This window comes from Vulpes vulpes, chromosome 15 (assembly GCF_048418805.1).
Source record: "Vulpes vulpes isolate BD-2025 chromosome 15, VulVul3, whole genome shotgun sequence".
Classification (NCBI taxonomy): domain Eukaryota; kingdom Metazoa; phylum Chordata; class Mammalia; order Carnivora; family Canidae; genus Vulpes; species Vulpes vulpes.
Genome location: NC_132794.1, coordinates 88,169,163 through 88,192,515, shown reverse-complemented (window position 1 = coordinate 88,192,515; position 23,353 = coordinate 88,169,163). Strand labels below are relative to the sequence as shown.

General features: G+C 44.1%; 2 protein-coding genes across 4 annotated transcripts in view; one reads left to right on the top strand and one right to left on the bottom strand.

Moving 5' to 3' along the window:
- The window catches only part of UBTD1 (ubiquitin domain containing 1), a 56,087-nt gene extending 47,177 nt beyond the window's left edge, over window positions 1–8,910 (bottom strand). Inside the window, exons 1-2 of one of the 2 annotated variants that reach the window (XM_072739668.1) lie at window positions 8,396–8,599; window positions 3,808–3,846 (exon numbers count right to left, since the gene is read on the bottom strand). In XM_072739668.1, coding sequence (XP_072595769.1) covers window positions 3,808–3,846; window positions 8,396–8,465 — 109 coding nt within the window. In that variant the 5' untranslated portion in view covers window positions 8,466–8,599. Of the gene's footprint in view, window positions 1–3,807; window positions 3,847–8,395 lie in introns of both variants that reach the window. The other variant, XM_025991437.2, reaches the window with a different exon arrangement.
- A 128-nt stretch (window positions 8,911–9,038) lies between these two features.
- Window positions 9,039–23,353, top strand: part of MMS19 (MMS19 homolog, cytosolic iron-sulfur assembly component) — a 33,992-nt gene continuing 19,677 nt past the window's right edge. Inside the window, exons 1-2 of one of the 2 annotated variants that reach the window (XM_025991379.2) lie at window positions 9,039–9,450; window positions 22,285–22,333. In XM_025991379.2, the coding sequence (XP_025847164.1) occupies window positions 9,339–9,450; window positions 22,285–22,333 (161 nt within the window). In that variant the 5' untranslated portion in view covers window positions 9,039–9,338. The remainder of the gene's footprint in view (window positions 9,451–22,284; window positions 22,334–23,353) is intronic. The other variant, XM_025991385.2, reaches the window with a different exon arrangement.

Genomic DNA, 23,353 nt, shown 5'->3' with positions numbered 1-23,353 from the left:
TAAGAGCTCATCTACTCTTTCTCTAGGTACAATTCTAACAATCCCAGCTGTTTCCCCCAGGAAATGGGAGGGGCTGCTATTTGAACCCAGTAGATGGACTCTCAAGAAATGACCTCTATGATCAGGTGTCATTTCACACCCAATAGGATAGCTATTATCAAAAACAAGCAGGGGAGCCTGGGTGGTGGCTCAGTTAGTTAAACGTCTGCCTTCGGCTGAGGTCATGATCTTGGGATCCTGGGATTGAGCCCCGTATCAGGCTCCATGCTCAGTGGAGAGCCTGCTTGTCCCCTCTCCATCTGCCCTTCCCCCTAGCTTGTGTGCTCTCCCTCCCTCTCTCTCAAATAAAGAAAACCTTTTAAAAAAACAAGCAAATAAAATAAAAATCATAATATAACAAATATTATTGGTGAGAACATGAAGAAATTGGAACCCTAATCCATTGCTGGGGGAATGTACAATGTACAGCCGCTGAGGAAAATAGTATGGCAATTCCTTAAAAAGTTATACATAGAATGAAAATATGATCTAGCAATTCTACTTCTGGATATCTACACAAAAGAACTAAAAGGAGGCACTCAAACAGATTTGTACACCCATGTTCACAGGAGCATTATTCACAATAGCCAAAAAGTAGAAGCAGCCTGAGTGCCCACTTACAGATGAATGAACAAAATGTGGTATAGACATATAATGGAAATTATTCAGCATTAAAAAGGAAGGGGATTCTAACATATGCTACATCATGGAAGAATCCTGAAGATAGTACACTAAGTGAAATAAGCCTAACACAAAAGTTAAAATAGGGATCCCTGGGTGGCGCAGCGGTTTGGCGCCTGCCTTTGGCCCAGGGCGTGATCCTGGAGACCCGGGATCGAATCCCACGTCAGGCTCCCGGTGCATGGAGCCTGCTTCTCCCTCTGCCTGTATCTCTGCCTCTCTCTCTCTCTGTGTGTGACTATCATAAATAAATAAAAATTAAAAAAAAAAAAAAGTTAAAATATTGCTTCATTCCACTTACATGAGGTACTTGGAGGGGTCAAATTCAGAGAGAAAGGGAGTAGTATGGAAGTTGCCAGGGGCTGAGGGAGGGAAGAATGAGGAGTCTGTGTTTAATGGGGACAGAATTTCAATTAAGGAAGATGAAAAAGTTGGTAGAGATGGATGGTGTGATGGCTGCACAGCAATGTGAGTATACTTACTGTACAGAACTATATATCTGAGTGTATGATGTTAGGTATATCTAACCACATTTTTTTAAAGTGGGGAAATAGAAATAAGAAGTGACTGCTACCGGGCAGAAGACAGATTATAGGTGGAAATGTGAAACCTGAAAGCACAACAGCCATTTAGTTTGGGGCCCACTGCCCTGCAGTCTCAGAAGCCCAGAGGCCTCACACTGTCACAAGCATAGTAACTCATCAGGCAGGATGCTGTTCTCATTCAGAGTCCAGAACAGGAATCCAGAACCTCCCCACCCCAATGCTACTTAAGACCTCAAGGCTGGACACTGTGGAATGGGCTCTCTCTCAGCAATCTCCTTCTGTTTGCCACTAGTTCACCCTTCTTTCAGAAATAAAGGCTTTTGACAGAAAGAAGCTTTTGTGATACCCATCTCCACCAAGCAGGTGCTTTGTATATATACAGGTATGAACTCAACAGCCCTGAGTTGCAACAGCCCTGAGTCGCAAAGAGGTTATCATCCATTTCAGAAAGATTCCCATCCAAAAATAGTTTTTAAACATTTCTTTTATAGTTTTGCTCTTTTAAAAAACAGTAAGCTTCAATGGTCTTGTGGGGAAAATCACTGGCTATGGTTTTTGTGTGTAAAAATCCTGTGGCTAGGATAATAGAAACTTTATAAGTTCACAAAATCTCCTTTTATCCAGGATCTCACTTGATTCTTAAAACCTCTCTGGGAGGTGGGTAGGGTAGCAGTCATCCCACTGCATGAACCGGGAAACTGAGGCTCAGATAGATCAAAGTCACACACACAATTAAGAAGAAGCAGAGAACCAAGGCCTTGTTGTCCATCAATGCCAGATGAGGATCTGGGTTGGGACCTCATATGTAAGCAGATCATCCAGTCATGAAAGTGATTTTTTAAAAAAGTGTTAGTTTATTTTATCCCCATAACATCTTTCTGAAGCAAAGTGAAATTATCATTTTCTAGAAGTAGAGGATCAGCTGAACACAAACAAATGACTTGCCCAAGATCACCACTCAAGAAAGGGGCAGAGGGACTAGACCTCTTCTCTTTTGAATACACTTGACCTTGAGTACTTCCCTACAATGTCTTGACCCTGACACATTCAAAATTTAAAGGAACTCATGCAGTTTTTATATAGGTTGTACCACATTTCTGTGAACTCGGCAGGGAGTAGATATACCTTTATTCTCTTTTTTAATAGCTGGAAAAGAAAAAGAGGTTAAAGAAAACTTTAAGTTCCTTTCAGCTCTGAAATTCTATGATTCTAAAAATTCCTCAGCAAGTTGCTTGGTAGAGAGAGGCCTAGAATCCACAGCATCCTCCTTCCTGCTCCCCAGTCTATTAGACCACCTCATCCCTGCCCCTTGAGTTGATGATGACAAATACCATGTGTATCTAGGAGATGCATTAAATGACATAAAATGTCAAGAAAGTGCCATAGCGGGCAGCCCCGGGTGGCTCAGCAGTTTAGCGCTGCATTCAGCCCAGGGTGTGATCCTGGAAACTCGGGATCGAGTCCCGCGTTGGGCTCCCTGCATGGAGCCTGCTTCTCCCTCTGCCTGTGTCTCTGCCTCTCTCTTTCTGTGTTGTCTCTCATGAATAAATAAATAAAATCTTTTTTTTTTTTTAAAGATTTACTTATTTATGATAAACAGAGAGAGAGAGAGAGAAAGAGGCAGAGACACAGGCGGAGGGAGAAGCAGGCTCCATGCTGGGAGCCCGACACGGGACTCGATCCCGGGAACTCCAGGATCGTGCCCTGGGCCAAAGGCAGGCGCTAAACCGCTGAGCCACCCAGGGATCCCAATAAATAAAATCTTTTAAAAAAAATGTAAAAAGTCAGACATCTTAAAAAAAAGAAAAGAAAGAAAGCGCCATTGGCTGTTTAGAACCCTAACAGAGGACTTGATGCTGCTCTGCTATTACAGCCCATGTCTCCTAGCAAGAGACTCCCAAACCAGAGGGAATTATATCCCAGGTACTTGAGACCTTACCCAAGCCTGCGGTGAGAGAGAAGCCAGTCTCAGAAACAGAACAGCACTGTGAAATTGCTGCTTAAGTCTCCTTATTAGATATGTGCCCTAATACCCACCTAATATGAGAGAGCACTCAGGTTGCTCATTCCTGCTTTTCCATAGACCTTCCCAACTCTGTTAGATACACTAGCTTCATCCAACAAGGACTTATTAGGCACCTACTGTATGTGAGGCACTACTTTATGTATCAGGGAGCAAATAAATAAAAATTTCTGACTGCACAAGGTAGGGGAGGCAGCTGATGCCAGTTGATGGTGAGTGCCATGGAGAAAAATATAACAGGAAAGGCAGGTAGATAATGCTGACAGCAAGTAGTACTGCGAAGGGGACTGGTTTTTCAAAGGATAGCCTGGAAGGCCTTGACTGAGAGGAATGTTTGAGGGGATGTGGAGGAGGTGAGGTAGACAGGAATGGACCCATTCAGGTATCAGAGGATAGAATAGGCGATGAAGAGCAAGAGATAGCTTAAAGGTAACCTGGTGAAATCATATCACATCTTGTAGACCAACACAAGGACTCTGAATGAGATAGGGAGTAAAGAAGTAACAAAATCTGACTTACAGTTTACAGCATCACTCTGGCTGCTGTGATGAAAATAGTCTGTCGGGAGACAAGGGAGGAAGCAGGACAGTCAGTTAAGAGGCCCATGGCAGCTTAGACCAGGGCTAAATCAGTGAAGATGATGAGACTCAAGGTTCTGGATATATTTAGGGCAAAGCCAATAGGATCTATTGATTAAATGGATGTAGGATTGAGAGAAAGAGGAGGTGTCAGAGGTGACTACAGTTTTGGAGGCTCAGGCAACCTGGAAGGATGAAATCACCATTAACTGAGACAGAAAGACTTTGGGAGGAACAAGGGTGGGGGCACGGGTTCCTTTGGTTTTGGACATGTTAAACTAGGAAGGCTTTTATTTATTTATTTTTTTAATTTTTATTTATTTACGATAGTCACAGAGAGAGAGAGAGGCAGAGACACAGGCAGAGGGAGAAGCAGGCTCCATGCACCGGGAGCCCTATGTGGGACTCGATCCCGGGTCTCCGGGATCGCGCCCTGGGCCAAAGGCAGGCGCCAAACCGTTGCGCCACCCAGGGATCCCTAGGAAGGCTTTTAGATGCCAAATGTGGTGAGTATCGGCAGAATTTACAAGGCTGGAATTGAAGAGTATGCACTGAAATTATCCATGTGGGAGTCACCAGCTATATAGTAATACATGACTGTATGTATTATCATAGAGAATTTCCATGTATGATCATGTGTAATTTGTATGAATACATGTCTATTATCCCCCCCCCCCCCCAAACTGTAAGCTCCATGTGGCCAAGGATCATGTCTGTTCACAGCCAGCAAGGTACCTGGCACTCAGTAAATATTTACTGGGCAAATGGAGAAGTTGCCCAATTACTCCCTCAAGAATAGCCACAGCAACCCACACAATGAGAAGCAAACTCTCTTGCAACCACAGCGCCAAGCCCAACCAGCTCAAAACAGGGCCCTGGGTCTGTCCACACGGGGCTTGAGATTCCACAATGTAAGTGATATGCCTGGCACATCACAGAATCAGATATTTGGGTTTCAGCCCTGCCACATTCTCACAGGGTGGAGCCAGGCAAGAGACCTGCCTGTTCTACTACCTCTCTTTCTCCCTGGGTGGAGGGTGGGGGGTGGAGGGGTGGCTGATATGTACTGGGTGGTGGGAGCCCCCCCCAAATAAGTAAATCCCCAAGTATTCTCTAAAGCACCCAACACCTGAAGAAGGAACATAGGCCATACATTATGAGTAATAGTTAAAAAATAAAAAAGAATGATAATCACAAACCTCCTAGCTGACATAAGATGGCCTGACCAATGGGTGTAATGTCTCTGCTTTACCTGCCAAATGACTAGGAAGACAGAACTAAGGCCAAAGGATAACATAACAAGGTATAAGATTTCAACTCAATAACTTTACAGTTTTGAACAGCTGTCTTTGTGAAGATGATGAAACAGCGCTGATCTTGTACAATCCTGTCCCTATCCATGATACTGAAAGTGTGACCTGAGAGAGGTTTTTGAGGACTTGCCCAAGGTCATCCTGCTACTGTCCCAGGACTGGAACTCAGGTTCTAGCTCTCTATTGATGATTTCTTCCTATTACCCCAGTGGCAAAGGAAAGGTAAGAGTTACCAAGGGAGCTGAAGAGTTTTAGGCATTAGTGTTACAACATCAAACTATGTCTTTGTCAAAGGGTAACCTGCAGATGTTACAGGAATGCCAGGTGCACGCTGTGAAGTTAAGGAGGATCCCTTCCTTCATACCAAACTTGTCATCCTAGAGAGTTCCTCTTGGCTTTGGACTTTATGAATAAAGCTATTCATAGGGGGATCTACAGAATTGAAAAAATGATACACTAGCAGGTAAAAAAAAAATGCAGATATATACTTCAGTAAAATGTTTACGTGAAAAATTCAGACACTAGGATGCAGTTAGGTTAATGCTCTGAAATCGGCAAATATTGGGTGCTTCCTCTGTTCAAGTCAGTGTGCTAAATGCTGACTGTGTGTGTGCGTGCGCACCTGCATGTGTGTATCTGTATGGCTATATGAGCGGGTGTGAGAGACAAATACATAAGGATAGGACAGAACCCAGGTCTTCAAGGCTTGCAGGATAGGTGCTGATACAAGACTATAAACATCAAAGAAATGACTAATTATGTGGAGTAGATAATTGTTAAGTAAATGGCATAATGTGTCTGCAGTTCTCCTCAGAAGGGAAGGATTTGGAATTGTCAGGCAAGGTGCTTCTAGAAAGATATGGGATTTGAGGCAAACCTTGAAAGGAAGAAAGGCTCTTGATAAGGGGAAAATGGCAATGGAGCAAACACTGGTGGCCTTAATTCAGGGAAAAGAAAAAAAATCACGCCTTTAAAAAGGACCTGACCAAAGTGGACAGCCTTGAAAGTTAAAGTTCCTACAGAAGCGGAGAAGTGCAAAAAGATTTCGAAACAGGCATGTGGCTGGCTCAGCCAGTAGAGCACGCAACTCTTAATCTTGCAGTTGTGAGTTCGAGCCCCATTCTGGGTGTAGAATTTACTTAAAAAAAAAAAAAAAGTTTCTGTTTAAAAAAAAAGATTTCTAAACATAGAATTATAGGATTCAAAACAAGTTAATTTGACAAACATCTTCTGGGGGTAGGGTGGTAGGGTGCACAGTGTGCAGACATCAGATGAGTGACCGCAGATGAACTTGCTTTTGGTAGGGAACTAACTTTAGCCAGGGAGGTGGGGTAGACTTGAGATGACAAGGGAGTGAAGCAGAGTGGAAGGAGCAGGTTTGTATGGCTTCCCAAGGAAGAACCAGCAGGTCCCAGTGGAGGACTGGCTGAGAGGCAGAGAAAGCCAGCAGAGAGACATCTCCAAAGTATGACATTAGGCAGCTTCAAGAATGGAAGAGTAAAGGGAAGCTGGCTGAAGGGAGAGATGCAGAGCTTGGTTTTAGGGCTGACTCTAATGATAACTATATCAGCGTGTCCAGGGGGCTTTTACTGATGTGAGTCTGGAATTTGACAGGTAATAGCTGAAGATACAGTGTAGGGGTCTCCCCCAGTGGACAGAGTTGTGGGACTGAGTATGATTTCTCTGGGAAGGCGTATGGGGGGTGGGGGGAGTCAAGCTGAACCATGGGTGTGCGCACATCTAGGACGGGATGTGATCGTGAACAGTGATCAGAGAAAAAAAGCAGGATAGTCTAATGCCAAGAAGGGAAGAGTTTCAAGCATGAGAGGATCGGCACCAGCGAAAAATGCTACAAAATCAATCATGTGGACTGAGCACATAAATAATAAGTATTCGGCGGGCAAATGAATGAATGAACGAAGGAAAGCCCTTGGGTTTGAGAATCAACTTTCCTCAGTCAGAATGGCCAGGGTTGCCAAAAGGTTTTCAATGTTAAATTTTACCTCGTCCCTCCATCCCCTGAAAAACATTTTTCTTCTTCCACAAGTCATCCTGTCCACCACACAGACATCCTTCTCTGCTTCCCGCACATTTGCCCTCATCTTCCTTCCCAGTTTCCACAACCCAAGCAACACACCTTCAGTGTCAAAGGAGACCGGAAATTCCAACTAGAGTTTCCACTTCATTAACAGCCATGGCTGTGGCCCCTCTTGCATAAAGGGATATGTGGCAACTGGGTGGATGAGGAGACTGCGTTGTAGCCCCAGCTGCACTACTAACTAGCCGTGTGGCTTTGGGCAAGTGGTTTACCCTCTCTGGATCTGGGCTTCTACACAGACAGGAGGAGGAGTTAGGTCTATCTGGACTCCAGACAAGTTTGAAGGTCCCTTTCAACTCTGAAGTATACGATTTTTATCATTCTCAGAAGGTCCTTGCAACACCCTCAGAGAAGGAAGTGAGTACAAGACCCGGGGAAACGAAGGCCAGACTCTTCCCAGGGCGAAGCGCCAGTACAGGAGGAGTGTACCAAGAAAGTGAGAAGGCGCTGCCCAGCCCCTGCGGATCACCAGGGAGCAGATCCCATCCCCAAGGCTGGGAAGGACCCCAGCAAACCCCAGCGCGATTCCCACCCCACACCCCACCTTCTCTAGACTCCAGACAGCCGGGAGGCTCTAAAAAGCCTTGCGGGAGAAATAAAGATTTCTTTCCCAGAGTCCTGCGCTGCTTTTGCCAGTTGGATTCCGGCAGACACGATCTGCAGCCGGATAATGACACAGACAGTCTTTGGAAAGCGACAGTTCTCGCTCGCTCCGAGGGCCGGGGCTACTGGCTCCCCGCGCCGGGCCCCGACGGGCCAGCCTCCGACCCCAGCCCGGCTGCCAGGCCAGCGGCGCCCCCGTCCCGGGCCCCCCTCCTCTCCGGCGGCCCCGCCGCGGTCTGCAAACATTTCCTGCCCCCGCCCCCGCCCCCGCCCCCACTCGCAGCTTCCCAGTTGGAGCGAGTTGGGCTCGCAGCCGGGTCAGGGCTCGCACTTGCCCCGACTCTGCTCCCCCGGCCACCGGGGCTGGGGAGCGGGCCCCCGTCTGGCTACGTAGCAGCCATCTGGGAGACCCAGGCGCCAGGAGCCGTGGGAGGTCGCTTGGGAAGCCCGGGGCTGAGGCGAGGAGGGGGACAACTGGCGAGGCGCGCGTGGCCCCGCTCCCTTCCCGTCGTTACCTGCTCGCTTGCGGGGGTGTCCCGGGGCGGCCGGCCTCTCCCGGCGCTGTCTCCCCACGCAGTTGCCCATGCTGGCTCTTCAGCCGGGCCCCATGCACGGGAGGCGGCGGGCTTGTCGGCTGCTCAGAGCTCCTGTCCCGGACCGCGGCGTCCCGGGTCAACGGCTCCTGCCTCCCAACATCGGGCGCTCCCGGATCTCCCCCCGGGGGCGCGCTCCGCCCGGGCGCCGGCTTCGCCACAAACTTTGCGGGCGAGGGGAGAGGGAGGTGGCCGATTCCTCAGCACGGTCCCAGGTGGCCGGGCCAGGGGGGCCCGCGACGGTGCCCGGCCGGAGACCAGCTCCGCTGGAGGGGCGGAGAGAGGGGGCGGGCACCGCCGCAGCTACTCCCTGCGAGCTCGGGGCTCCCAGCTGGGGCCGGCCCCCCAGAGGCTGTCACTCACCTGCCTAACCCCGCCCCAGCCCGGCCCAGCTCCCCGCCGCCCGCTCGCGGTGCCCGCGCCTCCGCCGCCGCCCGCCCCAGGTGCGCATGTGACCGGCGGCACCGCCCCCTCGGACCGGGCCTGATTTTCTCATTGGCTTCCTCCAGGTGTGTACCGCCCCCTGGCCCCACCCGGCCAGGTGACCGCCCAGCCACCCGTCTCCCGGGGAGCCGGGCCGGGAATTATTCGCCCTCAACGGCCCCCGGCTGCGTGCCCGGCAGCCGCCTCCCCGGCCCGCGCCACCGCCCAGACCCCAAGCCCCGCCCCCCAGGGAGGGACCGTCCCAGCCCTCCCTGCCCTCCCTGGAACTGGAACGGCCTGGCGGGGAGCCGGCAGGCACGTGATCCACGGAGAGCCCCGCCTCCTTCGCCTTCGCCAGGCGATTGGCTCAGGAGGCGCGTGCGCTCAGAGGCCCGTCCCGTGCCACCGCCCACCTCCCCTCCCGCGGTCTCTGGTTCGCGTCATGGCCGCCGCCGCCGCTCTGGAGGCGGTGGCGCCTACGGGCGCGCTGTGGGGCCTCGTGCACGACTTCGTCATGGGTCAGCAGGAGGGCCCCGCTGACCAAGTGGCTGCAGGTACGGCAGACGGCGCCGCGCGGCTTCCGCATGGGGCGGACAAGAGGGGGCGGCCTCAGTACGGCCGCCGGGCAGGCAGGGAGTGAGGGACCGCGGTGACTTTGAGAGATTGGTCTGGGGCTGGCTGTGAACACCGCGTGCTTAAGAGTCGCTTGCATCCTCCTTAAGGCGCCTTTACGCTCCGCATCTTGGCTGTCACTCTGCGCCAGCTGGGGTTAGAGTCCTCACCGGGGCGCAGATGAGGAGACTGGAGCCCGGAAAGGGCGAGAGACTCGCACATCTGGCAGGAGGGGGGGCAGGCTGGGACTCAGACTCGGGTCGTCCAGTCCAGAATCTGGTTCTCCCGCCGCGAAACCACGTCGTTTGGCGGAGGTTAACGTGAGAAGCAGCGTCTTCGGCGGCGTCAGCCGGAGTCCCGCGGCATGTTGGGAGTGGCCGCGCGGCGCGGCCTGTGACTGGCTGACTTGGAGAGAGGAGGGGGAGAAGCCATCGGGGTGGGGGTGGGGGGAGGGTTTGAGATGTCCCGCGGACGCTCCTTAAGACGTTCTATCTCGTTTCTTGGTAAAGTTCTTGGTTAAGTTGCTTCATGACTTTTTTTTATGTGGTGTTTGTTTTTATCTTTCCCCCAGATCATCAGTTTCCTGCTTTTGACCAGTTCAGGGACCTCATAGTTCTCACGGCTTATCTAAGATTTGAATAAAACAAATTCCAGATTTCCTTGGGAGTCAGAGACTTGAGTCTTTCAGAAAAAAAAAAAACACGAAAAAGTTGAGTGTTAGGAGGCGTTCAGACTTAAGTAATGGAATACGAAATCTCTTGAATACAAATGAGTTTTGTCTCTGGAGATTTTGTGTGCTTGGGAAAAAGTAAAAGACATTGCTTTTGAAAATTGAACATATTAAAAAGGAAAACTGAACATATTAACTTTTAGAATATGTGAGAAATGAATAAAGTGAATGTGAGAAAGTATACAGTGAACCTTAGCGGTTCCACTTTCATGCAGTCATCCCACCATTGTTGAACGCATACTATTCTCCAAACACGATACAAAGCAATAGGAATATAAATACAGATTAGACTAGATCTGTGCCCACCAGGAACTTCTATTCTAGTGGGAGAGACAACCATGCAAACAGTATGGCCATAAAATGGGCTGTATGGGGTATGTGCAAGGTGGCAAGGAAGCATCAAAGAGCAAAAGCCTGATGCTGTTATGCAACCAAATTTAACTTCTTACAGCTTTATAAAGTATGGTGTGTTATCAATGCCATTTCCCTCAGTGTTTTTTATTATGAAAAATTTCTGGGACGCCTGGGTGGCTCAGCGGTTGAGCCTCTGCCCTAGGCTCAGGGCATGATCCCGGGGTCTTGGGGTCGAGTCCCACATTGGGCTCTTTGCATGGAGTCTGCTTCTCCCTCTGCCTGTGTATTGGCCTCATGCTCTCTCTCTGTGTCTCTCATGAATAAGTATTTTTTGAAAAAGTAGAAAAATTTCAAACAAAGCAGAGAATTTTGCAACAGGCAGATCTACACACACCACCTAAACTACCATTAACATTTTTTTTTTAAGATTTTATTTATTCATGAGAGATGCAGAAAGAGAGGCAAAGACACAGGTAATGGGAGAAGCAGGCTCCCTGCAAGGAGCCTGATGCAGGACTGGATCCTTGGATCCAGGATCACACCCTGAGCTGAAAGAGTTCAGCTGTTCAACTGCTGAGCCACCCAGGCGTCCCATTAAACAGTTTAATGTAACTTGCTTTATGGAGTATCTTTCCATCTATTTAAATTTTAGATATCAGTACACTTCTTCCTACATACTTTGGTAGGCATATTATTAACTAGTTTGTTTATAGCTTATTTTGGTGTACAGTTTATATTCAGTGAAGTGTACAATCTTAAGTGTGACGTTCACTGATTTTGGAAAATGCACATGCCTACCCCCACTGTTATATCAGTGCCATTTGTAACTATTCTTTCACAATTTATACATTATGAACAATAATTTTGGATTTTTCAAATTCAAAATATACTTGAGAAGACAGCATGGATAAGGACTGCCAAGTTCTTAGAAATACTTTTTGTAAAATTTATATTTTTTATGCCTGAAAAAAAATGGCCTAAACTACTGTCTAGTTTAAATTTTACTCAGTTCAACCAAGACTGTAACACTACTCTTGTAATTTAGCGCTCCTGAATAGGAAAGGAGGTTGGTAGTAACAGGTTAGGATAAAAAGTTTTGGTGAGATTGGATTATGCATAACCTTGGATTCCAGACCTATTATGTAGGTAATAGAAATCATTGTAGATCCTTGAGCAAGGGAGTCATATAATGAAAGTGAATTTGAGAAGGATTGAATTCGGTATTCTCAATCTGAGATCACAGCCCTAGTTAAGGTTTTGAAGGCTGAGTTTTGAAGCATTCCCAGAATAAGATCTGCTTTCTAGTCCAGCCTGAGTCTAGCTTTGTTAGAGCTAAAGGGACCAGCTTTCTATTCAGCCACTTAGAGCAGCAGCCTGTCCTACAAATTGTAAATGCAGAAGGAGGGATCCCTGGGTGGCTCAGCGGTTTGGCGCCTGCCTTTGGCCCAGGGCTCGATCCTGGAGTCCAGGGATCAAGTCCCATATCAGGCTCCCTGCATGGAGTCTGCTTCTCCCTCCTCCTGTGTCTCTGCCTCTCTCTCTCTCTCTCTCTCTCTCTCTCTCTCATATAAATAAATAATAAAATAAATCTTAAAACAGACATTGTAAATGCAGAAGGAATACCCTGTGATCACAAAGGCAGCTATGACCGACTTTTAATTTGCACCTTGGCACTGGGGTTTCTGATGAAAGAAGAAAGCTGTCAGATATAAAGGTGCACGTGATAGAAGAGAAATGACTCAGTAGGCTAAGGGTTAAAGACTTTTCATACTAGAGGTTGCCACTATCTGGCCCCAGCCCTTACTCTTACCAGTCCCTTCCTGGACCTTAAGTGACAGGTGGCTGCCACATTTGCTATTCTCTAAGTGCTTTCCTTCCCAGTTCCTTTCACTATCTACATCTCATCAAAGTTAGACCTTGGATTCAAGGCCCAGCTTGAGTTCTCACTGCCTGCCCCCTAAGTGTTTCCTGATTACTCCAGCCAGACATCATCTCACACTTCAAAATATTTGTGGTGTTTTTTTCTCAACCAGTCATTTATTAGACTTGTTAATAACCCCTCACTTAGTAGACTTGTTCAGTAGCTATTTTTGTGTCTCTCTCCACATCCTATCATCCTGTGCCTGCCAACCAAGTCACCTGGAGACTAGCATAAGTCAGTATGTAGTAAAAAACTATCTAAGTGAATGGAATGAGAGATGCTGAAGGAGGAATCTGTGGAATTTGAGGCCTAATTACAGGGCTTGAAGGAGAGGGAGGACTCTAAGATGACCCTAAGCTTTTGAGCCTGGGGATGAGCAAAAGAAAAGTTCTTTGTCCAAAAATGGATTTAGAAAGGAAGCTGATTTTGAAAAGAGTGAATTTTGGCCAGTTGATGGATATAAATTTTCTTTCTTTCAGTTATTTGGATTTTTCTTCATTTTGGTCTTTATTGTATTATATTTTCCCACTTTAGTGTGAGACCACTATTCCTGAAACCAAAAGATTGTTAAACAGCAGTAAAACAGTTCTGAGAAAAGTCTGTGGCATCCTCAGCAGAAAAGGTATTTTGAGAGCTTGATTAGAACGGGGTCCTGATTGGGATTTTTCTCTCTCCTGCTCCTTCACATCCTTCCCCCTTCCTCCATTGGCTATTCCTCCAGATTCTCAAGAGGCTGCAGCTCCATCAGACAGAGGTCTGATTGTGCATTCTGTCAGTCTAATATAAATACTTCTTTGAGGACTCCTCTGTACTCCACATGAACTGGTGCCCTGCTGAGAGAAGTGTGGGTAGTTAGAAGGTGCTGGTAGGTCCATTTTTAGAGAGTAAATCTTGGACACACTGGAAAAACTTAGGTCTACTGATGTAGGGAGAGGAACTTACACTTGTTTTTCCTTAATGCCAATGAGACTACTTTTAGGAAAATTAACTCCTTACCTTCTTTTATCCCAAGAGTTCGAGTGCATAATTAACAATACTGCTAGATATTCAGGTATATTTTGTTTGGTAGAATTTATAGTGTTAAGAGAATGAATTACTTAAAGTTAGTGATGGGTGGTTCATAAACCCAGGAATTCTACTCCTTTGTTATGCTAACTCAGTCTGTTTATATCACTATGGTAACCCTGAGCTTGTTGCTGTGATTGTTTTAAATGTCTTTCTGCCCCAACAGACTGGGCTCCTTAAGAGTTCTTCCTCTATATTCCTGTTTCCAGGCCTAACCCAGAACCTGATTTATAATAGGTGCTGAATAAATGTTGAATGAGTAAATGAAAACAAATATTCAGGGGATCCCTGGGTGGCTCAGTGGTTAAGCGCCTATCTTTGGCCCAGGGCGGGATCCTGGAGCCCCGGGATCAAGTCCCACGTTGGGCTCCCGGCAGGGAGCCTGTCTCTCCCTCTGCCTGTGTCTCTGCCTCTCTCTCTCTCTATGTCTATCATAAATAAAATATTTAAAAAAAAAAAGAAAACAAATATTCATGACAATTTTGTTGAAGAATTAGGGAGAAACTCAGAAGGGGGTGATTTGGTTTTGGGAATCAAGGAGGGCTTCACAAAAGTTGACATTTGAGCTGGGTCTTGAAGAATTGAATTTTGACAAGGGCAGAGAGGAAGCATTTCAAACCAAGAGAATGTTTACAGGATTAAGGAATAGAAGAGCTTGATGTGTTGGGACATGTGACTGAATAATAGGATGAAAGGTGAGGCTAGAGATGATTTGGGGGCTAAATTGTGAAGGACATCAAGCCAAGGAGTCAGGTCTTAGGCACTAAGGAGCAAAAGGAGATTGGCGGGCAGAGAAATAATTGTGCATTTTAGGGCGGTAATTCTAGATAGAATGTGGATGAATTGAAAGGGTTTTCAAAAAAATTGAGGTAAAAATCACTTAAACCATTTTAAGTGTACGGGTAATTGGTTTTAACATTCATGATGTTCCATAAACATCACTATCTGAAAGTTCCAGAACGTTTTCAGCACCCCAAAAAGCAGAGGATTGTTGCCATATAGTCTGGTTACACGGATGAAAAACATTTCTGGGGCACCTGGGTGGTGCAGTCCGTTGAATGTCTGACTGCCTTTCTGCTCAGATCATGATCTCAGGATCGTGAGATTGAGTCCTACCTCCTGCTCTGTGCTCAGATGATGTTTGCTGGAAACTCCCTCTTTCTTTGCCCCTCCTCCCTGCGCACACGTGCTTGTGTGCGCACATTTTCTCTCTCAAATTTTAAAAAGAGATTTCTGAGGTAGACTCAACAGAACTGGAATAAAATGTTAGATTTAGTTACCTTTGTGAAAACATCTTCAAAATACTAATTCTAGTTTTTTGCCATCATACTCACCATTTTCCTTACTCGTTTATTATTGTGTAATAGCTATAAAGCTAATATAAATAACATCTCTTCATTTTTTTCCCTAATTTTGTATTACTTTTATACTTCACTTTTCTTTTATGTTTGTGTTGCATTAATTCAAGATAGGATCCTTGTGAAAAGTTTGCAGACCAAAAGGCTCTGCCAGGAGGGGTTCACTGAGATTCAAGGAATCACGTACAAATGGGTGTTTATTTGTAATTTTAAAGAAGCCAGTTTCATACTACTATATGTTTCATGATGAAGAAGTCTTTCTTTATTTATTAAATTTGAGGCAACCTGTAGGAGAGGGAATTGACTGGTAAGGGTTGCAGTGGAAATAGTTCACATCTTGATGTGTTGATTACTCAGAGTATATACTTTTGCTAAACTCATCACCTTATACTGTTAATATCTGTGCATATCACTATATATAAATTGTATTTCTTTTTTTTAATATTTATTCATGAGAGAAGGGGTGGGCAGGGACACAGGCAGAGGGAGAAGCAGGCTCCATGCAGGGAGCCCGATGCGGGACTCGATCCCGGGTCCCCAGGATCACGCCCTGGGCCAAAGGCAGCGCTAAACCGCTGAGCCACCGGGGCTGCCCTGTATCTCTTTTTTAATGAAATATTTAGAGGCAACTGAGTGGGGCTTATCAGGCAGGTCTTTGTCTTACAGTACTTTTTTTTTTTTTTTAATTAATTTATTCAGAGAGAGAGAGAGAGAGAGACTGAGAGGCAGAGACACAGGCAGAGGGAGAAGCGGGCTCCATGCAGGGAGCCCGACATGGGACTCCATCCTGGGTCTCCAGGATCAGACCCCGGGCTGCAGGCGGCGCTAAACCGCTGCGCCACTGGGGGTGCCCTGTCTTAAAGTACTTAAGTATGTCCAACAATGGACCCTAGCCCACCTTCCACAGAGGACTTTGATGGTGTTGCTGGAGAAAATGATGATTCAGTGATATTCTTTGCTAGTAACAATTACCAGTCCCCCGTAGCTTCCTGTGCAAAATTGCTACCTCTGTGGCCACTACTGAAATGTAGTGTTTAGATAGGGTTTTCAGCAGAGTTTCCTGGGCTTTGGCCAAGAGGTTCCAAAAAGGTACCCTTTCTACCTTCCCAAATTGTGCAGTACTCTTTTTTAGTGTATAACCCAGAAATGAGTATCTACATTCACGTCAGTGTTGCCATTAAGGAATTGGGTATAGAGCCCACTGTCAATTCCTTGGTTTGTCCTGTTAGTCTGGCTGTTGTCCCTTCCCCCACCCTACAGCCTGCACATTTTTTCCCTTGGCTCTTTCTCAGGAGCAGGGGCAGCAGCTGGGCCTTCCACATCCTGGCACGAGTGGGGCTAAGAGTGCCTGATGTCTAAATTGGTGCCAGTCACGAGCTATGAATCCTGACTAGAGCACTCCTTTTCTCAGTCAGTTTGGACTTCTTACTCTAAGTACCAGAGTGAGCCTCTACCCAGTTCTGCTCACAGCTATTGTTCTGATCAGAGCCATAAACTTAAGGGGAACTGGAAGTTTAGCAGTTTTCTCAAGACTTTTTCACTCTAGCCAAAGTCTTGTGTTGCTGAGAGCTAACCTTTTAGGTCTAGCATTTAGAGTTAGGTGGGTTGGGGACCCAGAACAGTCTTCTGAAGTATTATTCCCTGACTGCCACATTTTATTGAGCTGCAACTCCTTTATGTTAGTCAAACCCTTAGGAAGATTGCTAACCTTGTATTCTTTGTTTCTTCGTTGAGAATACATCCTAAGATGCTCCTGCTACATCTATGTGAATTACTATTGCGCTGTTAAAAATATATTTTAGGGTGGCCCCGGCTGTCATTAATAAATAATTAATAAATAAATAAAATATTTTTAAAAATGTATTTTAAAGGGGTGCCTTGGTGGCTCAGTTGGTTAAGCGTCTGACTCTTGATCTCAGCTCAAGTCTTGATCTCAGGGTTGTGAGTTCAAGCCCCACATTGGGCTCCGCACTTGTCACGGAGCTTACTTAAAAAAATGTATTTTAAAAAATAAGTAATATGTTCATATGGTACAACATTTAAAAGGTACAGAAGGATACACAGAAAAGTCTCCCTTCTATCTCAAAAGTAGAATGCAGACTTTTTTTTTTTTTTTTAAGATTTTATTTATTTATTCATGAGAGACAGAGAGAGAGAGAGAGGCAGAGGCACAGGCAGAGGGAGAAGCAGGCCCCATGCAGGGAGCCCGACATGGGACTTGATCCCGTGACCTCAGGATCACGGCCTGGGCTGAAGGTGGTGCTAAACCGCTGAGCCATCCGGGCTGCCCGGAATGCAGACTTTTAAATAAATCTACTGTATTACTAGTATGTGATGTATCCTCCCTAAAGGAGGAGAAGAGCTGGTCTAAGTGACTTGCTAAAATAGTATTTTGTCTGGAAACTATAAGGTTAAAGACAAATGCTGCACTCCTAAGTTTTTTTCTGGTAGGAGTTGACAGTTTTGAAAGTAATTTACAGCTATAGTAAGGTTGAAAAACTAACAAATGGTAGATAATAGGAACCACATTTCTGTCAGAGAAACAAATTACAAATAAAAAAAAGAAAAGCAAAGAGGGAGGCTAGAATGGACCCTGTGGTACTGGATTAGAGCATGAGACTTTAATATGATCCTATGTGTAGTTTAATATACATGGATAGAAAAATAATGAAAGATATGTATGTAAACATAGGTTAATACATATATTTCCCAGCTCTCTCTGCTAAGGAGGGTCTAGGAGCAGTGGTACCCCATTAGCAGCAATCACAGCTACACTCAGATCTTGGTTTGTAATACCATCCCCCAGTAAAAGGAATCAAGGCTTCTTGGAGAAAAAGCTGATTCTACACCGGGGACAAAGAAATTACAGGATAAGCCTATAGTATTTTGTAGTGCCTAAAGGTTAAGAAAGTACTTAAAAGATAAAATAATGGGATGCCTGGCTGGCTCAATTTGTAGAATATGAAACTCTTGATCTTGGGGTCATGAATTCAAGCCCCACACTAGGTGCAGAGATTACTTAAAAAGAACAAACAATAATGGGCTAGCTCTGTTTCAATAAAACTTTATAAAAATAAATAAATAAAAGGATGGACAAGTCAAAGAGACACAGGAGGCAATCTTAAAAAGCTCCCTGGACAAGTCAAAGAGACATAAGAGCTAACCTAAAAAACCTCCCGATGGCCAAAGATAGAACAATTTGAACAGCAAAATAACCTAGTGTTGTATTATAACCTGAAATGTAAAATAAATATGCATGGGTCTATGCTGATGTAAAACAAATGATTAAATAATCAAAGGTGGAGAAAAAATGAATCTTCCTTACAGAATAATTCCACATAATATAGGTAGGTATATAGAGATTCCTCTTTTTAGGAAGTGGAGCTTAACTTTTGTCTCTCCTTTGAGTGTAAGTGGGGCTCGGTGACATCTTTCCAAAGAGATGATGAGAAAGGAAAAATAGTACTATATAGTATGGAGACCTGGCTTACATTGCCTTGACCAAGTGATCAGATTTACAATCACCAATAATAGGTAAGTCTTGTTGATACCTTGTACCCCTGGTATGATACGATAAGACGAGAAGGGCACTTTACCTCTGTGCTATTCTTCTCGAAAACCATGACGCCAGTCTAAACATGAGGAGAACATCCAACAAACTCAAATTGAGGGACATTGTATAAAATTCTTCTTTAGGATATCAAAGGTCATCAAGAACTAGGAAGACAGAAACTTTGACAGACCGGAGACTAAGGATTCATGATGGCTAATTGCAATGTGGTATCCTTAATTGGATCCTAGAACATAAATGATATTAGTGGAAAAGCTGGTAAAATCTAAATACAGCCAAGAATTTAATAGTAATATACCAGTGCTAATCTCTAAAATTCTTCCAAAATAAAATACCTGTTGTTTTTTTTTTTTAATACCTGTTGTTTTTGTTTGTTTTTAAAGATTTTATTTATTTATTCATAGAGACACACACAGAGAGAGAGAGAGAGAGAGGCAGAGACATAGGCAGAGGGAGAAGCAGGCTCCATACAGAGAGCCCGATGTGGGACTCGATCCAGGGTCTCCAGGATCACGCCCTGGGCTGCAGGCGGCGCTAAACTGCTGGGCCACCAAGGCTGCCCAAAATACCTGTTTTTTAAGAAGCCTAACTCTCAGCCCCCTAGCTATCCAGTGTCCCTCTTTGGAGACAACCAATATAGTTCCTTTTATCTTCTAAGTAAATAAATGCAAATAGAAATAACCCTCCCTCCCATTAAAAACAATGCTTTGCACTAGTAGTATATGTACTATTTATGTACATCGTCCTGCTTTTAGATCTTATCCCATTATCTGTATGTGTATATACACATACACATTCAGTCTTTTGTACTTTTTTTCTAAGTGGCTGCAGAAATTCCATTGTATGGATATACTGTAATTTAACGGATTTCTTATTGATGGCCATTTGTTGTTTGCAGTCAGTTGCTGTTATAAATAATTCTAATGAGGGATGCCTGGGTGGCTCAGCAGTTGAGTGTCTGCCTTCGGCTCAGGGTGTGATCATGGGGTCCCGGGATTGAGTCCCACATCTGGCTCCCCACAGGGAGCTTGCTTCTCCTTCTGCCTAGATCTCTGCGTCTCTCTCTGTGTCTCTCATGAATAAATAAATCTTAAAAAAAATTACAAATGACCTTGTACATGCATTATTTTGCACTCTTACAAGTATATAGGATAAATTTTAAGAAGATTCTCTGAATTAAAGCATATGTACATTTGTGATTTTTATTAAAGATACTGTCAGGTTGTACTGATCTATAATCTACCTGAAATGTATAAGAGTACCTATTTCTGCATACCATCACCAAACATAGGTATATTAGAAAGTTTTTTTTAGTTTTTGCCAGTCTAGTATGTTAAAAACAAAGTTTTTATATAGTTTAATTTGCATTTCTATTGTGAATATGGGTGAGTATCTTCTGTAGAATGTTCATTTTTTTTGGTTATGTCCATTTTAAAATTCTTTGTTGATTTTTTTTTAGTTTAATTTTATTTAAATTCAGTTAATTAACATATAGTGTTATTAGTTTCAGAGGTAGAGCTCAGTGATTCATCAGTTGTATATAACACCCAGTGCTCATTATATCATGTGCCCTCCTTAATGCCCATCACGCAGTTACCCCATCCTCCCACTCCTCTCCCCTCCAGCAGCCCTCAGTTTGTTTCCTATGATTAAGAGTCTATGGTTTATCTCTCTCTGATTTCATCTTGTTTTATTTTTCCCTCCCTTACTCTAGGCCCCTCTGTTTTGTTTTTTAAATTGCACAAATGAGTGAAATCGTATGATAATTGTCTTTCTCTGATGGACTTATTTCGCTTAGCATAATACTCCCTTAGTTCCATTCACGTCATTGTAAATGCAAGATCTCTTTTTAATGGCTGAGTAATATGTCATTGTATATGTAATACCACATATTATTTATCCATTCATATTCTTTTTTTTTTTTTTAAGATTTATTTATTCATTCAGAGAGAGCGAAGAGAGAGGTAGAGACACAGGCAGAGGGAGAAGCAGGCTCCACGCAGGAAGCCCGGCGGGACTTGATCCCGGGTCTCCAGGATCACACCCCAGGCTGCAGGCGGCTCTAAACCGCTGCGCCACCAGGGCTGCCCTCCATTCATATTCTTGTTGATCTTTTTTCTCATTGATTTGTAGGAACTTTTTATATGTTGGCAAAAAAAGCCCTTTGTTACAAGAATTGCAAATATATTTTCTGAGTTTGTCTTATGATGTATTTTTGTTTTTGCCCTGCAGAAAATCCACTTTTTAAATGTAGCTGATTTTAACCAATCTTGTCTTTTTATGGCTTTTGAATTTTATGTTATACTTAGGAGTTTTCTCATGTCTTTTTTTTTTAAGATTTTATTTATTTATTTGAGAGAGAGAGACGAGAGAGAGCACAAGCAGTGGGAGAGGCAAAGCAGAGAGAGAGGGAAAGGAGGCTTTCCGCTGAGCATGGAGCCCCATGCGGGGCTCTATTCCCGCATTCTCGGATCATGACTTGAGCGTAAGGCAGACGCTTAACTAACTGAGCCACCCAGGTACCCCTCTCATGTCTTTCTTTAATCTATTTGAGAAGTTTAACTTTGATGAAAGATTCAAAGCCAAGATTTTTTTTCCAAATATTTACCCAATCATTGTAAGACCATTTATTGAATAGTCTGTTTTTCCCATTAATTGAAATAGGATTGAAGAGAATTGAAATAGGAAAAAAAATAATATTCTCATGCATTTGTGTCTCTTTCTGGACTTTCTATTTTTGTGCCATGGATTTCTTAGTTTAAATATGACCTCACACCAGTTGTTTTTTGTTTTTTTATTCTAGAAATCTTCAAGTGTATTCAAATGTACACAGTAGTTTAGTTATTGTGACATTATAACAATTTTTTAATATCTGGAGGGTCCACCTTCCTTCTTGCTTCCATCACTCTTTTTCAGAATTTGTTAATTATTGTTATATTTTGCACTTCAACTTTACAATAAGCTTATCTAGTTCCCCCCAAAATAAAACTTCTATTGGTATTTTTACAGAAATTATCTTAAAATTATTTTAGAAGGTATGTCGTGTTGAGTCTTTCACGAATGTGACATGCCTTTCTATTCGTATTTTTTTGTGTGAATCCTCTTTGGTGCTCTAAAATTTTCACTATTCAGATCTTCACACTTTTTGTTATGTTTATTTATCTCTCTCTTTCTCTTTGCTATCATAAATATCATCTTTTTTCCTTTATATTATTTTACAGGGCATTGTGCATACATAGGTGTATATGAAGGTTCTTAATTTCATAATATTAATTTTGTACTTAGCCCCCCTAATGAATTATTTTATCTGTAGTATTTCTTCAGTTACTCTCTTGGATTTTCTTTCTTTTTTTTTTTTTTAATTTATGATAGTCACACAGAGAGAGAGAGAGAGAAGCAGAGACACAGGCAGAGGGAGAAGCAGGCTCCACGCACCAGGAGCCCGACATGGGATTCGATCCTGGGTCTCCAGGATCACGCCCTGGGCCAAAGGCAGGCGCTAAACCACTGCGCCACCCAGGGATCCCCTCTCTTGGATTTTCAAAGTATAGTTATATTATCTACAAATGATATGTTTATTTCCTTTTCAAGTTCTCTAATTAAAGTTGCGTTTTTGCAACTGATACAGTACTTCCTCTCATATAGAAGGGGTGCTTGGCAAGCATAGTAGGCCCCAAGGTACAAACCCCAGAATAGGCGGAAACATTGGTAATTAGAGCCTTTGAACCCTGGGACTGAGTTTTGTTTTTTCATATTTTTTTCTTTTGTTTCATCTAGATGTGAAATCTGGGAGCTATACAGTGTTACAAGTGGTGGAAGCCCTTGGGTAAGAGCCTCTGTTATAGAGTGCCCTCCTCCAGTCTTGCTTGTGCACCCTGAAAAGGTTATTTTGTACACTGCTGCTTTCCTAGAGCTAACTGGTCCTGAATTTCTCTTACTATAGCCCAACAACCCCCTTCCACATCAGTACCTTGGTCTAAGCCAGTGTTTGTCCTGAAAAAAAGTTTCATGCCACCTGACTAATGTTCCTAAGGAAGTTTTGGAAGTGCCTGGATCAGCCCATAGGTGTGGGGTGAGATGGATGGTTGAGAGCCATCAACTGTTATTTAGACCTGGGATTTCTCCTCTGCTGCTTATCCTGGCTCTGACTCAGACCTCATGGGCTCTGCCTGGGGAATTCCCAGGAGGCTGACCATGCACCAGATCCTTCCTCACTATAGGAAAAGGCATGGGGAAACAGCTGGAAAATCAGTATTAAAACCAGATATCCAAGCACCAAAGGAAATATGTGCTTATGGTCTGATGCCTGCTTCTCCTATTTTATTCTTAGTAGACTGTCTAAATTGACAAACCTTACTTGCAAAAATTGTTAACTGTCACAGTTTTCTGAAGCAGAAAATTAGAAAATTGGGAGGGTGGGGTAGAATATAGGTCACTATTATGCATCTCTCCCACCTAAGAGACCATTTGGCCTTTCTACACATGGTGCCTTGGTCCATTTTTTAAAAAGTGACAGCTTTATATATATGATACATTTAATTCATATATATAATTCATATCAATTTTTATATGTGATGTATATAACTCACATATCATAAAGTTCATCTTTTTTGCGTATTCAGATTTGTGCAACCCTTACTTCAATTGATATTCAAACATTTTCATTACCTCAAAAAGAAACCCCACGCCCATTATCAGTCACTATTCCCTCCCCTTCTCAGCCCCCAGCAACCACTAATTTGCTTTCTACCCCTGAGGATTTGCCAATTTGGTAAATTTCATATAAATGGAATCATATAACATGTAACCTTTGTGACTGGCTACTTTGATTTAGCATAATGTTTTC